Genomic DNA, 17,281 nt, shown 5'->3' with positions numbered 1-17,281 from the left:
ATATGAATGCCAATCATTTGTAGTACTCATAAGTTATTATAGTAATTTTAATATTATACTTCTATATAAGGGAGAATAGGATAAGATTTATAGTCCTCACAAAAATATTTATGCAATAGAATTGGTATATGTGTTTATTATTTTTCCTACACATTATCATATTTGTCCCCATTCATTATTTAATGATCATTTTCATTTTGAACTCTATAATTGGATCATATATAGTAATTTTTTATAAATCTCTTTTTATTCCTTATTAGATTTTTTTTTTACATACTTCTTATATTAAAATTTAATTATTCTTTATTTCTCTATTGTAGCAATCACAAAATATATTTATATTTTTTCCTATAGTATGTTTTACATACAAAACTTTATATTTTTTACTCCTAATATATGAATACTAACGTTTTGTAGTTCTCACAAAGTTATTAAAATAATTTTAATGAATTTCTTAGTCCTCTAAAATTATAGCATGTGTTTGATAAAGATGAGTATTTCCTTCTTGCCATGTGGACCTTAGTGCTTGGTAGTGTGTTATAACGTGAAAAATGACTATTGAGTTTTGCCTTATATTTTAATTATTTAACTAATTTATTTTTGTAAAAATAGAGTAGGAAAATTACTATTTTACTTTATTAATATATATAAGGGAGAATGAAAAGCTTTTGTAGTACTCACAAGATAATTTTTGTCAGTTTATAAAGTTACTATTCTTTTATAAGTGACATGTATTATTGTTTAACATTAAAATTTTGTTTTATTACACTTTTATGTCATCCCTTATTTAGTTGAATATTACTTCAGTTGTCTTCATGCAATATGATAAATAAGAAAACTTTTAAGATGTTTTGCAATTCAATCTCCCCAGTTTTTCCTTGTTATGTGGTAAGTATATATGTGTTGCAAATATTTTTTTTTTTTGAACTTTGTAGACAAAATATTAATCTCAAAACACATATTGATTCAAATAGGAGTGCAACCATTCAAGAAATTAATCGAACACATGATTAAGTTCAATTTGACTTATTGAATGTTACATCGTCAAAAACGTTAAAAACAACTTTTATATTATGTATTAATTTAATAATATAAAAAAATTTTCTTTAACTTGCAACAACTTTTATACAATGATTTAAACTTTAGAAATTTGCAGGAAATCTTGAACAACTCTTTCAATAATTTAATGTCACAAAAAGTGAAAAACTAAAAATGTAATTAGAAATTTAATTTTTTATGTCACTCCCTCCGTTTCAAAATAGTTGACACTCTCCTTCAGAAAATATTTATGAGCGCTTATTTTACCAAATTAGTCTTATTAGTTATATTTTAAAAATATAAATTTGAGTTTATACACTTTATATAGTAGTCATTTAATGATATGAGTACTATTGAAAGAACATCATAATTACTCTTGATTTCATAAATGAGACAACTAAATTAAAATAAATATTTTTAAAAAACCACCTATTTTGAAATGGATGGAATAATTTTAAATCGAAACTTATAAACACGGGTCAAATGCAAAATATTAATAGTTATGAAAACATATCCATAAGATATGATTACTCTAGATAACATTAAATTAATTATGTAGTTAAAAATTATAGAATAATTTAAACTATTTAATAAATTACGTACTATTTTTATATCTTGAGATTGGACTCGAACTTAGCATGGGCCACACGAAACTAGTCTGATATAGATGTGTGTACAATACTTATAGCTGGTAAAAATCTAGTGACTTCACTATAATGCTAGACACAGTTCAGTTACTTTAATGTGACAAGAAATAGTTTTGTAATTTCCGTGATCATATGAAAAATTAATCCTTTTGGTGATTTCTAGAAAAAAAAAATAAAGAATGTTGCTTCCTCTTGTATAAATAGTATTCGCTCCGTCCCAATTAAAGTGTCTTACTTTCTTTTTTAATTTATCCCCAAAAGAATGTCTATTTATATATCAAGTAAGTTTTCTAAGTCCAACATCGTGGCAAGTTTAAGATCAAAGGACTATACACATCTTTAATTTAAGACCACAAGATTCAAAAGTCTTCCTTTTATTTCTCAAACTCCACGCCCAGTCAAACTAAGACACTTGAATTGGGACGGAGGGACTAACATAATTCTTGATATGTTTCTGGTGCAGATGAAGAATATCGATTCAGTTCTGTATTAGGGACTTCAAACACAGCTTGTGAAAATTGGATCAGCATGATGATCTTGCATTTCCCCTAAATAGGGACGCAATCAATGTTGATACAAAGGACTCATTTTGAAGGTCTACAACCCGGAAATATTTTTCTTCTGTGATCATACAAAGGTCATGATGTTGCGATATTTTGCTGAAAAAGAAATTTATGTACAAAAGAAGTTAATATATAAATTAGATAGCTATCACTTTTTTTGCGAGTTTCATGCCTCAACTATCAGTTATACCCTTTTCCTAGATGAACTATCATCATCATCATAATGTATTAGAGCACACCGCAGCCAACTACAAGTTGTACCCTTTTCTTACCTAAACTATCACCATCTACTCAACTAAGTGTGTTTTAATACATAGATGACGATCGTTCAAGTAAGAAAAGGAAACGATTGATATTAATTGGTATATACTCACAAAAGAGTTTCCCCGATAAGGACCTAAGGCTAAGATGATCCCATTTTGCACGCACACATTCCTACCAGCACCTGACCTCAAGCTTGTCTTCTTCTCCTGTCATTTCTGCAACATATTCCTTAATCCTTAGAGCTGAATCTTCAAGTTGAGGGCATCCATGCAGATGGATAGACTTTAATGAAGTAATATCCCCAAAAGTTTCCGGAATCTCCATAAGCTTATTACACCAGTGCATTTGTAATTCCTCGAGCACGGGAAAGGATTCCTCTCCAACCTGCCACTCAGGAAAATACACCGCCCACATTTTTATAAACTTGAGATTCTCAAAAATAACTTCTTCCATGTTCCATTCACCTCCCTGGATGATCGTGTAATCTAGACTCAGGCTTTGAAGGTTGGGTAGTCTTGACAATGAATCGGATGTCAGATGAAAGCCTTCCAATACCCGTTCTTTCAAGCTCAAAGGGAAGTGAAAATCAAACTGATGTGTATGTTTACTGCCGGCAGTGCAGGAAAAATATGCGCAAACTTGTTCAAGTTCATTAAGGACATCCAATCTTGGAAAACAAATCTGCTCTTCTGAACAACGCCATGGTTCTTTAATGGTGAATGAGAGGCTTCGAAGATTGGAAAACCTTTTGAAAATATACTCTGTGTATTTCGAGTAAGTCAGTCTGAGCTTATCTAATGTTCTCAAATTCTCTAACTTTGATTCATCTTCTAACACTATTGGTCCATCAATGTGCCTATCAACAAGAGAACAATAATCCACTCCCAAATGTCTTAGTTTTGCAAGACTCCAAATACCACGTGATAGCACCATCTTTTATCCCAGATTATCCACCTCCAGTGTTTCAAGATTCCAGAGGTTTGAAAATGACAGTGGGAGAGATTTTACCTTCATCCGAATTTTTAAGTGCCTCAAATAACCAAGCATGCCTATTTCATTCAGCAACGAATTTGTTAAAACTATTTCGCGCAGCTCCAACCTTTTAAGTAGCCTCAAGTGTCTTAGGTGGCACTTGTAGGAAAGAAGATCTACCTTCAAAGAAAGGAGGTGTTTAACATAAGGATTTTTCTTTTCTGGATTGAACATGAAAAAATCCTCATCTGAACCAAGATGATGATCATAATCAATGGTCATTGCACGTGGCATCGGATCTGAAGAAGAATGCGGAACACTTGAACTTATGAAGTCAAACAACTTTTCCTTTCTAGCTTTTATCGAACAAAAATCATGCATAAGATCATGAATTTTGCAACTTCTCCATCTCCGATTTGAAACTATTACCAAGCTACTGGAAATTAACTCATCCACATAAACCGCCATCCCAGATAGTTCCACAAGCCCTTCAGCAATCCGTAAATCTGTCAAATCAGAGATTGCAATCTCTTCGTCCTTTGAATAGCTTGCAAGGTAAATCAAGCATGGCTTTAGGTGATCTGATAAATGGTCATAACTTAATTGTATAACCTTTATCACTTCCTCTTCATCCTTCAAATTAGAAGAACTCAAATTATCCAAAGCATCGAGCAACAAAGCCTCTTTCTTTTCCTTCTTTGCAATGACTCCACCAATCAGATCAAGTACCAAAGGAAGCCCATCACACTTTCGGGCTATTTTTTCTCCTACATCCTTTAGTTCATCAGGGCAACAATCTTCTCCGAATACCCTCTAATAACTCCCAACTTTCATCTGGTCTTAGCAATCGAAGGTCAAGAGGATCACTGTGACGTTTTCCATGCAAAGCCACTTCCTTCTTCCGACTTGTTAAAATAACTCTGCTTCCTTTCTTCACTTCAGGAAAAGACATTGTTAGGTCATCCCATGTAGCAGTATCCCACACATCATCCAAGATAATAAGATACCTCTTTTCAAACAGTTGTTTCGTAGGTTATCAACAACGTCATCATCTACGTCATTCTCATTGTACCTTTCTTTCAATCCAATAACTTGATTATAGAGTTTCTGTAGAAACTTTTTCATATTACGTTCTTGGTCGACTGTGCACCAAGCATGAACATCAAAATGATCAGCAACACACTTATTATTATATACTTTGTGATCCAAAGTAGTTTTTCCAAGCCCTGGCATACCAACTAGGGGTGGCAAACGGGCGAGCCGAGTCGGATATGGGCGGGTTAAAAGTGGGTCATGTGAAAATGGATAAAATGTCCAACCCAACCCATATTTGATTATGGATAAAATGGATAAACCCAATGGATAATATGAATATCCATATTATCCGTTACTTCTTATTATGTAAAGACAAAATACTCTTATATTACAAGAAAAACTACATTGACTTAGCAAACGTAAGTTTTTAATTATTTAATTTAGCATAAGTTTCGATTAATTACAATCCATAGGCTCTCTTGCTAATTAAATACACTCCTTAACCTCTCTCTTTTATTTCTTCCTTAACTTACTCTTTCTCTTTTTCAGTTATTTTTTCTTCTTTTTTTTTTCCTTTTCTTTTTTTTTTCTTTTTCATTTTTTCTTTTTTCGTTCTCATTTTTTCTTTTCCATTTTTTATTTTTTCTTTATTTTTTTTTCAGTTTTCGTCATTTTCCCCCTTTTTTGTATTTTTTTCGTTTATTCCTTTTTGTCATTTTTTTGTTGTATTTTATATTTATTTGTATCATACTATATACTTTAAATAAATTTATTATTTGTATTTGAATAGTTTAAATGTAAATATTTATAACTTATTATTTGTATTTGTACACAAACAAGTGTATGAATTTATTGTATTTGTTTGAGTCTAAAATATACAAATATGCACGCATCATTTATACAAATGTATCGTTAGTGTTTCTATGTCAAATTTACCACTTGTATTTGTATATAAACAAGTATTATTTGTATTTGTATAGTTCAAGTTGTATAAACATGTATCATATTTGATACAATTATATCAATAAAAGTAAAAATTATAGCATGAATTATAAAATAAAAATACAAATACAATTATATCAATAAATATAAAAATATAAATAATAGTGTGAAACTATAAAATAAAAATACTCATACAAGTGCAAACTATAAAATACAAACACAATTGTGTCGATGAATATAAAAATATAAATGATGGTGCACATAAAAATACAATAAGAGATTGTGGTATTTTTTGTGCTCAACATAGTAATATTTTTCAAAAGTACAAAAAATCATATTAGAAAAAAAAAAGGAGGGAGGGTGGTGGGGGAGAAAAAATATAAAAAGAAAAATTAAAAAAGGAAAAAAAAAGAAAAAAGAGAAATAAAAATTAAAGATAGAAGAAAGAAAAAAAGCAAAAAGAAAGAAACGAAAAGGGAAAAAAGAAAATTAAAATAGAAAAAAAAGTAAAAAAAAAGAAAAAAGAAAAAAAATTGAAAAAAAAAATTCTTCATTCCAAACACACCCTTAATAAGTATACTTTAGACATTGCTACATCTTCACACATGTCATACTTTAATTTTTTTAAAAAAAGAAGTTCAAATTTTTTTCAAAAAAGTTATAAAAATAAAAATTGAAAAAATGGAAATATTTTCTATTTTTTTTATAAAATATTTTTGAATTTTTTTTCTTCATTCCAAACACACCCTTAATAAGTATACTTTAAACATTGCTATATCTTCACACATGTCATACTTTAAGGAGAGTATAATTGGTGGATACCCATGGGTTATCCATATTTTAGAATGGATAATATGGATTGATCCATATTTGACCCACTATTAAATGGGTTGGATACCCAACTCATTTAACATGGATAAAACGGACGGATAACCATATAATTTATCCATTTTGCCACTCGTAATACCAACTATGAAAATGACGTCAATTTCAGCTGGTCCACTAGTGAGCTGCCTAATTATCCACTCTGTCTCCTCCTCAAAACCTACAAGTATTTGACCAACGATTGATGATTTGCTTTCAGATGGCTTATTAGGAGAATTTGCAACAACAATACTCGTGTTCTTGGAGATCTTCCCTTGTACCTCTTTTTGATAAGCTTGATTTTTTCAACAGCATCAGTAAGTAAGAAGATAAGCTGCAATAGACCATGATCTCTAGCAAGAATTAAATTAATGACATGTTCTGCCTCATATGCCACATCTAGGATACGAGTCCAAATATACCAATGCAATTCTTGCTCAACATTCCTGAAAAAAGATCTAATGATTTCCAGGTCTTCTTTCATCCGTCTAATTTCAACTTTTATCAAAGTGACTGAATAAGCATTAGAATTGAGCAAGTCATTTAGGTTTCTGAGTAGAAGAGTCATGAAAAGAGGTCCATCACTCATGGGGAAACAGAGTTGAGATACGTCTACAGGGGCTCTCAAGACAACATTCTTGAGATCTTCCTTCAGGATTTCAATATTTTTCGATAAGTTTAGACTTGTACCTATTGCTTCATTCATATTCTCTTCATTCCTTGAGTTCTCTTCTAAGTTCAGAACAAGAACACATACTTCCCTGGTAATTGCTTTGATACGTGCCAAGAGAACAAATAATTTGTCATGGCGAATAATGTCCCTGGGCACATCAGAAAGAATAATCAATAGGAACTCTATCATGACGTGAATGTTGCACGCTGAAGTGCTACGAGTAATAGCATTAACCATGTGCTGTTGTAGATGAATCAGAGATTCTCTAAGAATGTCTGGAGAGGCTTCTAGGAGCTTCTGAATGGAGCATCCAATTTCTGCCGACTTTGAAGTTTTCAAATTTGTAGAACATATGTGCATAACCTCCAGTTCAACAGGAATAACCTCCAGAAGCAGATTTGCTAGCTTGGAATTAACTCGAAAGGCTTCAAGTATATAATCAAGTGCATCTTCATTTTGTTTATCAAGTTGATAAAACAAAAGGACAAAACAAAAGTGTCCTACTCTCTCAGCCATAAGTTGAAACTCAGGTAAGACATATTCAATTATCTTACGCTCGATGCAACCATTTACTATTAGACCATGAAATCCTCTTAAAAATGCCAAATACATTCTGAAGAAGTTCATATTGAGTCATTGATGGGAAAATCAATGCAACACGAACCTTGGGTAGATATTGGAGATTTAAAAGGAGAGCATCCAAAAGTTCAAGCAGCTGATTCTCAATCATGGTGGCATTTGATTCAGAGTGATGATCTGAGATGATAGAACTTTTGATATTTTCAAGGAGACGAGGAATAACATAATCCTTTAATTTAACCAGCATATCATCTTCACTGTGATGAAAAAGTAATTGAACTAGATCATGAACCTCATATGATATGCAAGACATTTCAGCATCAGAACCATCCAAAATGTAATAACAAAGCTGTAAACATGCTGACATAAATGTTAGCTCCAATTTTAACTTTTTGATTTGATCTGTGTGAATAACAATTTGATCTTCTTCATTCTTTAACCTCTCTATGAAATCCAAAATATTGACAATATCCACGCGAAGTATAGCAGATGATGCCTGCTGAAAGACCAAATGTGTATTGAAATTTTCAGTACCACATATTCGCCATGACCAACTTTACTCTAATTTAACAGACAACTAACGTAAATGTAGAGGGCCTTCTTCAAAATAACATACTACAGAAACTAAATGTTTGTCCTATAGTTAGAGTCTTATAGATCATATCAAAAAGCAAGGGTTAGATTTCTTAGAAGGTCACTAAACTAATGAAAATTATTCAAGAAAGTCACTTTTGTTTGTTTTGTAACAGAAAAATCATTCTACTTTACCATTACACCTACAAAGTCACTCTGCACATTCAGATGGCATTTCAAGTGATTTTAGATGATTTGGTATTTGTTTAACCAGCCGTTTGAAAAATAAAAATTTATCCATTAAAACCATTTTACTGAGCCACTCTATGTCTGACAAGCTAGCCGTTTACTTTTTAACATAATAGTGCCCCCATCCTGTAAAGCATACAAGTTAGCAATTTAAGGACACAGAGGCACAAAACTTGCTCATCCTAGTAGCCAAAAAGGTTACCTGTTCAAGGACATGATTTTAAGTATCACAAAATCATATTGACAATCAACAAAATGAGCCAAAGCCTACTCCATTGAGCCAATATAAGTATTATTTTTGGTAAGTGATGCTGCTTGATAGTAAGCAGTAATTAATTTTTCAGTAAATGCTCAACACATGTCTGAACTGTGATGTCTAGATTCAACAATTAGACATCAATGTTTATCAGTTCAATGCTCTATCTGTATTCTGCAATTTAATTTGCAGTAAATGTTCTCAAACACATGTCTGAACTGTGATGTCTAGATTCATCAATTAGACATCAATGTTTATTAGTTCAATGCTTTTACCTATATTCTGCAATTTAATTTGCAGTTAAGTTACTTGGATCGGCTAGGTCCTTTAATTATTACTGTTAATTTTTCCTAGTGAAAGTTTAGCTTTGTTAAGATTAGTGCCTCAAGAGCTGCACATTAGCTGTACTATCTGCTGAAATTCAGCTTACAACTTTAAAGTTGGATTAAGTTTAGGTAAATAAGGCTGCAATCATGCACAATCTGATTTTATAACAGCTACTAATCTTTAGGAAATAATGTTAGAGATATGATAGCTTATTTTACTCCTTTAATTAAGCGTTTTCAGTTATGATTTTGTGTATAAATGTGGCAGTGATCATCTCAATAAGTAATGAAAACATAACAAAGTTTTTCTGCTCTCTCTTCTTAGTTCAACATCTATTTTTTTTCTTTATATAGATTAAGTTCTGTTATTTCTTTCCAACAAATTGATATCAAGAGCATTGTCATCTTGAGGGACCTGTGAGAAGAGAGTGAATAAAAAACACAAGTTCTTTCTATATAACCATTCTTTAAACTGTTATCTTAAATAGTTTATAGAAAATGAATTCTGAAACAAGCTTTCTAATTCCACCCGTCTTCAATGGTGAGAATTATCAAACTTGGGCAATTAGAATGACGGTTCATCTTAAAGCACTGGATCTATGGAAAGCAGTAGAAGAGGACTATGAAGTAACTCCTCTTGGAGATAATCCAACAATGAATCAGAGGAGACATCACAAGGAGAGAAAGGAAAGAAAAGCCAAAGCCAAACCATGCCTTTTCTCTGCGGTATCTCCTTCAATTCTTTCCAAAATTATACAAATGAAGTCTGCTGCAGAAATTTGGGAGTATCTTGAAAAAGAGTACCAAGAAAATGAAAGAGTTCAAAATATGCAAGTGATGAATCTGATTTGGGAATTTGAAATGAAGAGAATGAAAGAATCAGAAACCATAAAAGATTATGCAGATCAACTACTTGACTTAGCCAACAAGGTAAGATTGTTTGGTAAGGATTTTACTGATGAAAGAATTGTTCAAAAAATTCTTGTCACACTTCCTGAGAAATATGAAGCCACAATCTCTTTTTTAGAGAATTCTAAGGATCTGTCAAGCATTACCTTGGCAGAACTTGTTAATGCTTTGCAAACATTGGAGCAAAGGAGAATAATAAGGAAAGAAGGTTCTATAAAAGGTGCTTTTCAAGCTAAATCACAGAACGAGTCATACGAGGAAAAGAAAAAGAACCAGAAGCAAAGGCATGACAATAATTACAACAATTAGGGAGGAAGTAATCCACCCTGCCCTCATTGCAAAAAGACAAATCACTTTCAACAGAAATATTGGTGGAGACCAGATGTCAAGTGCAACAAATATGGTCAACTCGGCCATGTGGAGAAGGTATGTAAGTCACAAACGCAACAAGAAGAAACCACAACTACTGTAAATCAATATGAAACAGAGCAATTATTTGTAGCAACTTGTTTTGCTAGCAAAACACTTCTAAAAATTGGTTGATTGATAGTGGATACACAAATCATATGACTAGTGATCATGAGCTCTTTAAAGAGCTAGATGGATCTGTTATTTCCAAAGTCAAAATTGCAAATAGAGAATATCTTAACGTAAAAGGCAAAGGAGCAATTGCAATATAACACCTCGAAAAATGGGTCCCGGAGCGTCACACGGTGCTTAAGGCTACGAGTAGCCCTAATCTAACCCTTTGAGCCATTTTCATTCAGTTTAACACAAATCAACGGGGTTTCCATAAATAACCCTCAATAAAACCAGCGAGCCATTGAGACATGCCCCAACTGACTCATACTCAGTTATCAAATGTAAATAATTTCGTGAAACCAACATCAGACATCACGTCCTCGGAACATGAGGACTCACCACAACAGAGGATGTAGAACAACGTGCCCAAAGAATCACTGTCGAACCTGGAACTGAGCACCTGAATCTACATTTCGAGAAAATGCAGCCCACATCCGAAGACGTGGGTCAGTACCATGGAATAGAACTGAGTATATGGGGGTATATGCAGTTGTATAAACATCATCATCATAAATATTTATAAGAAATATGCAGGATGTATGAAAGACTCACATAGCCCGAAGAAAATCATCATAATCATGAGAGGATGAAATAAGTACAATAACACATGTGAGTCATCATATAATTTGTCAATCACTTTCAGTTCATCAAGAATATCAATTCTCATAATGTAAATATCATTTAAATCTTTTGAAAGAATAACTTTCACAATTTCACTTTCAAATCACTTCACCATTCACCATAGACACAAGAAAACACACACACACTGGGAGATCCTATAACCGACATAAACCATGTGACCTACATGGAGTCCAACGTACAACCCACGTTGGGGAGAGCCATCCTATCCTTGCCATCGGAGTAGGAGTATCGATATTAAATCCACACAAACTATTGATCACTATATAAATCAGCCTCAGGCTCACTCCTACAGGGGAACATAGTTCTAGGAAAGTAAGGCCGCTTTATACCTTCCACTCGGTGCTAAAGATTTCTTCCGGACTTAGCTCAGATCATTTCAAAGAACAATTTCAGTAATATAAAAATATACATCGGGAGCCATCATGCTTCCCATCTATCAAAATCAACCACGTTATGGATTTCTTTCACACTCGAGTTCAAAACAACTCCATTAATACCAAAAGGTCAAATCATTCAAAATATCTCAAATATTCAACATCAATGTGCTTATAACACACACTTTCTTAAAAAAACACAATTTTCAATAGGGATTCACGACCCAAATATCAAAATCATGATAAATATCGTTCAAGATTCATGCTTTATATCTCCATACATGTAAATTCATCTTTTAAAATCTTAAACATCAAGGTTTCATAATAATCATCATAAGATATGAGTTCATGCTTCAAATTCATAAAAATCAAATAAAAATCATGCCTTTGTAAAGAAAATTACTTTTGGGCACAAGAACGAAAGAGAGTTCTTGTTGAAAACTCCCACATACCTTGAATGATGAGCTTTAGATCGATACTCATTTTTGAGATGTTAATCGTGCTTTTGAATGATGGCTCTTGGAGTTTTTGAACTAGGAACTTGGAATCTTGAATAAATTTTGCAGAATTAATGGTGAACTTTGGAGGTTCTTGAAATTGGATGTAGGAGCTTAGAGTTTTCTTTTTGAGGGAATTTGATGAAATATAACATATAATGCTTCTAATAGACTTTAATATAGGGTTGGGACGGATTTTGGGTGAGGAAAAATGACCAAAATGTCCCTAAAAATCAAATAATTCTCGAATTTATCCTTTGGTGGACTGTTTTGATAGTTTGAAGTAGATCAACAATAATGTTTTACTCCGATATCCAAATTGGATGAAACTAATTTCATTAGAAAGAGGACTCTCATATCTTTCCGTTGATATATAGTATCTTACCTAGATCATTATGTACAAGGAGTTATGATCGTTTAAAGTTAATCCAAAAATTTGCTTTTGATAGACTGAAGTAGATCGACCATAACTTTTTGCTCCGATAGACAAATTAGATGAAACCAATTTCATTGGAAAAAGGACTCGCAGAGCTTTCCGTTGATATATAATAGATCACCCAGATCATTATGTACATGGAGTTATAATCGTCTAAAGTTGGAGCAAAAATACGCCAGGCCTCAGTACTTTTTCCTGCACATTTTACTGTTCACTACTATTCACGGTTCGCTCGGAATGTTCATAACTCGTCACTCGGGTGTTCGTTTTGGATGATCCACATATTGTTGGAAAACTTATTCGATACTCTACGCAATGGTGGGTCATAATCTAAGACATTTTGCATGAAAAATTTATAATTTATTCTAGAAGATAGAACCCAACATGTTTACGCACAAAATTTCAACAAAAAATTTTCCGGGGTATTACATGCAATTCAAAGCCCTACAGGTTTAAAACTTATAACTGATGTTTTCTTTGTTCCCGATCTTGATCAAAACCTCTTAAGTGTTGGGCAACTACTTGAAATAGGGTTCAAAGTGTTGTTTAAAGAAAAAAATATGTGTCATTAAGGATTCTGATAATAAGGAGATGTTCAATGTCAAAATGAGAGGAAGGAGTTTTTCCTTGAATCTATTGGACGAGGGGCAAGTAACAATTGTCAGGTTGGAAAATGATTTCGAGTTATGCCACAAAAGACTCGGACATTATCATCATAATGCCATACTCTTAATGAAAGAAAATAAACTAACAGAAGGTCTCCCGAGCCTTGACAAAAATCTACCTGCTTGTGAAACTTGTCGGTATGGGAAGCAAACAAGGCTTTCTTTTCAGAATTTATCATGGAGGCCAAAGAATAAGCTGCAAATTGTTCACACGGATGTCGGAGGACCTCAGAAAACACCAGTTTTAAATGGTACTGCTTTAGCTGTGAATCAAGCTTTTTCGATTTGGAAGCTGCTGGCAGATTTGTGCATGGAACAAAAGAAGAGTACTGAAATCCTTGTGGATAATGAAGCTGCAATTCAATTACAAATAATATTGTTTCTCATGAAAAGACAAAACATTTCAAGATTGAGCTTTATTTCTTGAGGGAGGTGCAAAAGAATGGAGACATAATCATAGTGCACTGCAGAACTGTTTTTCAGAATGCTGACATTTTAACTAAGTCTCTACCTAGAGCAAGATTCAAGTTTCTCATAGATAGACTTGGTGTTACAGCTCTTGAGTCAAGGAGGAGTGTTAAGATTAGTGCCTCAAGAGCTGCAGAATAGTTGTACTATCTGCTGAAATTCAGCTTACAACTTTAAAGTTGGATTAAGTTTAGGTAAATAAGGCTGCAATCATGCACAATCTGATTTTATAATAGCTATTAATCTTTAGGGAATAATGTTAGAGATATGATAGCTTATTTTACTCCTTTAATTAAGCGTTTTCAGTTATGATTTTGTGTATAAATGTGGCAGTGGTCATTTCAATAAGTAATGATAATATAACAAAGTTTTTCTGCTCTCTCTTCTTAGTTCAACATCTGTTTTTTTTCTTTATACAGATTAAGTTCTGTTCTTTCTTTCCAACAAGCTCAATTGTTTCAGCATTTTTTCAGTTTGTTGTGCAACTGCTGTCCTAAACTACTTAGCATATTTTTTCATTCTTAAGTTGTTTGATTCTATTAATGATAATTTCCACTCAATTAGGCAGATGTACCATCAAAATTTTATGGTGAAAATGAACGTGTGTCTACTACGGTACATTATCAATAGACTACCTTCAGCCACTTTAAAAGAGAAGTCGTGCTCTGAACTATTGTTGACTCAAATGCCTTTACTAATCACGTACATGAGATTTTTTGGATGTCTAACATATGCTACTAATGTAAAGGACGATCATGTGATCAATGGCAGCCCAGAATTTGTTTTGGTTCAAAAACTGAGAAACCTCAAGGATAACAACTGAAATACTGAAGTCATTGGAGAAACAAGGCCTTGGAAGAGCTCTCCAAACTAGACAAGGCTGCTGAAAATAGGCCCCTACCCCAGCCCAAAAAGCAGAAGGTTTTCAACTTGAAAGTAGTGCTTATGGAGTTGGCCAAAGCTGATGAAATATATTGGAGGTAAAAATCAAAATGTCTATGGCTGAAATAAGGGTATAGAACACATGATATTTCCAAACAATTGACAGCTCAGACAGAAGGAATAACAACGTTGACAAACTCAAACCGGACACTCGTTTAACAGAAAATAAAAAGGTGATCAAAGAAGATTCTGAACTTTTATCAGAACCTTTACACTGAGAATGAGTCATGAACGCCCAATGCAATTTTTGCTAATGTTGCCAGAATTTAAAGAGGAGAGCGCGAGATTCTAGAGAAAGTCTTTAAGGAAGATGAGCTATCCAATCATGTGCACCAGACAAAGCTCCTGGCCCGGATAGATTTACTATGACTTTCTATCGGAAGTCATGGGACTTTATTAAACCAGAAGTAATGGGAGCCATCAATTATTGCTAATGCTACGATTGACTCTAGCATGCCGAAAGAGGTCATCGAGGCCAAAACATGGGATGATGGATAATGGTGGTGAATTCACTCTCAGTGATGTGCCTACTGTCGTTTTATCTTATCAATAAAAAGGTGATGCGCCTACGCTGTCCTAGGTTATTCATCAATATAGGAGGGATATAAATGATACGACATTCACTCCAAAGTTGTGCCTAGCTATATAATTAAGCTTACTTCTGCTACTAATCACCACCGTCAACCATCTCCACCATTGATCACCACCACCACCAACCTTTATAATCAGTTTCCATCGTACAACTTCCATTACTGCACAACCACTTTCTGACATCAAGCCTCCTCCACAGAACCCGACCACCACTAGCCACAATCTTATGACCAACATAGCACTTGAATTTTCTTTCATATAATTATGTATAAAATGGGTCAAAACAGGATAAGATCTGAAAATATGGCCCCATTTTTGTTATTAACTTAGTCTGGATGACTGGTAAACATCTCTTTCTATTTTGGCTACAATTTAACATTAAACTTCTCGTTCTACCCTTATGACATGCTTCTATAGCCACTTAAATGTCATGACATGTTTACGACCACAAGTTTCAAAAGTCGCAGCTTCTTAAATTTCATATTTATTCAGACAATGCTACGTAAAATGAAACAAATGAACTACTACTATGAGAACTTAAAAGAAGTTCTTTAATTAAATATCATCGTGATATCTATATTCTAAAACATATTCTGCTCTGAATGCTTACATAATAACTTTCATTTTACGCCTTATAAAATAAATAAAACGTCAGCCAGGTGAACTAAATCTCCCGCTATATGCCAGGTTTGGGGAAGAACTGGACCATGAGGTTACTGTTGGGTTATGGACAGGACCACGAGGGTACTGGGTTTGGGTCTTTTGTTTTCTTCCTATGTGGATAAATAAAGCCTAATTTGGAACAATCCACTTTTACCCATAGACCCAATATATATACAGACCTTTTTTAGGTCTTATTCACAATCACAAAAGAGAGTTTTCAGCAGCCAAATAGAGCAAATTTTCACACTTAAATTTTCAGCCACAACTGTCAACTTCAAATTGCGATTCCCGCTTCATTTCTTGTCCGATCGAGCTGATTTTTGGATAGCTTGTTCCTCTCATCTCAATATTTGATTAGGAACTGATGGAGTTGCATTTGGTGGCATGTAGCTCCTATTTTTTATTTTCGAACAGTAGCTGCATTTTTGGTGCTTTCGCTCCTTTATTTCTCTATTGTTTGGTGCTGTGGTTTATGTATTGTTGCTTATTATTTGGCACTTGTTTGGTAGCCATTTTAGAGAACAATATTGTAACTCTTGGTGATTGTAGTGGAGATTTTGGTCCCATGGTTTTTTACTCTTCACATCGAAGGGTTTTCCACGTAAATTTGGTGTCTTATTATTCTTGTCTTATCGTATTTCTGTAATTGGTTATTTTTTGCCATATTACTTTGTTTTACTTGAATTTTCTTATCTCCTCTTGGTTCAAATTGAACGGGAAAGTTTACTTGGATATTTTTTGCTGCTATCCTGTCGGACTCTTTGATTATGTCCTTGCCTTTCCTAACAAAGTGGTATCAGGGCGTTGGTTGTTATTGATTGTTGATTTGAATGATGGAGGCAAATATGAGCAAGATGGTGTGTTTGAATGGTAGTAATTATCATACTTGTAAAGGCAAGATGAAAGATCTTCTCCTTGTCAAGAAAATACATTTACCTGTGTTTGCGTCTACTAAACCTCAATCCATGATTGATGAGGATTAAGAATTTGAGCACTTACAAGTTTGTAGCTATATTAGACAATGGGTTGAAGATAATGTTATAAATCATATTGTGAATGAGACACATGCCAAAAATTTGTTGGACAAGCTCGATACACTTTATTCTTCGAAGACTGGCAATAATAAGTTGTTCCTACTTAAGCAATTGATGAATATCAAGCATAAAGAGGGCAGTCCTATTTCTGATCATATAAATGATTTTCAGGGTGTCCTTGACCAGCTGTCCGGAATGGGTGTAAAGTTCGATGAAAAAATTTAGGGACTTTGACTTCTTAATACTCTGCCTGACCTTGAGAAAATCTTTGAGTTTCATTAACTAATTCTGCTCCCGGTGGTGTTGTATTTATGGAATATGTTAAAAGTGGTGTCTTGAATAAAGAAATGAAAAGAAGTTCTCAGGTCTCATCTTCTTCATCTTCACACTGATGTTTTAGTTACTGAAGAGAGGGGGAGAAACAAGTACAGAGGTCCGAATGATAGAAATAAATGTAGAAACAAGTCAAGGTCCAAATTCAAGAATGTTACATGTAA

General features: G+C 33.4%; 1 protein-coding gene across 1 annotated transcript; it reads right to left on the bottom strand.

The window, feature by feature from the left end:
- Positions 1-2,683: 2,683 nt before the first annotated feature.
- On the bottom strand, positions 2,684-8,615 carry LOC107849266 (putative late blight resistance protein homolog R1A-3). Its single transcript, XM_047401571.1, is given in 7 exon segments — positions 2,684-4,298; positions 4,300-4,513; positions 4,516-4,722; positions 6,429-6,614; positions 6,617-7,598; positions 7,600-8,131; positions 8,602-8,615. Coding segments are annotated over 7 exon segments (3,750 nt in total).
- Positions 8,616-17,281: the final 8,666 nt, after the last annotated feature.

This window comes from Capsicum annuum, chromosome 12 (genome assembly GCF_002878395.1).
Source record: "Capsicum annuum cultivar UCD-10X-F1 chromosome 12, UCD10Xv1.1, whole genome shotgun sequence".
In the NCBI taxonomy this organism is placed as follows: domain Eukaryota; kingdom Viridiplantae; phylum Streptophyta; class Magnoliopsida; order Solanales; family Solanaceae; genus Capsicum; species Capsicum annuum.
This window is presented reverse-complemented; position numbering and strand designations above follow the sequence as displayed.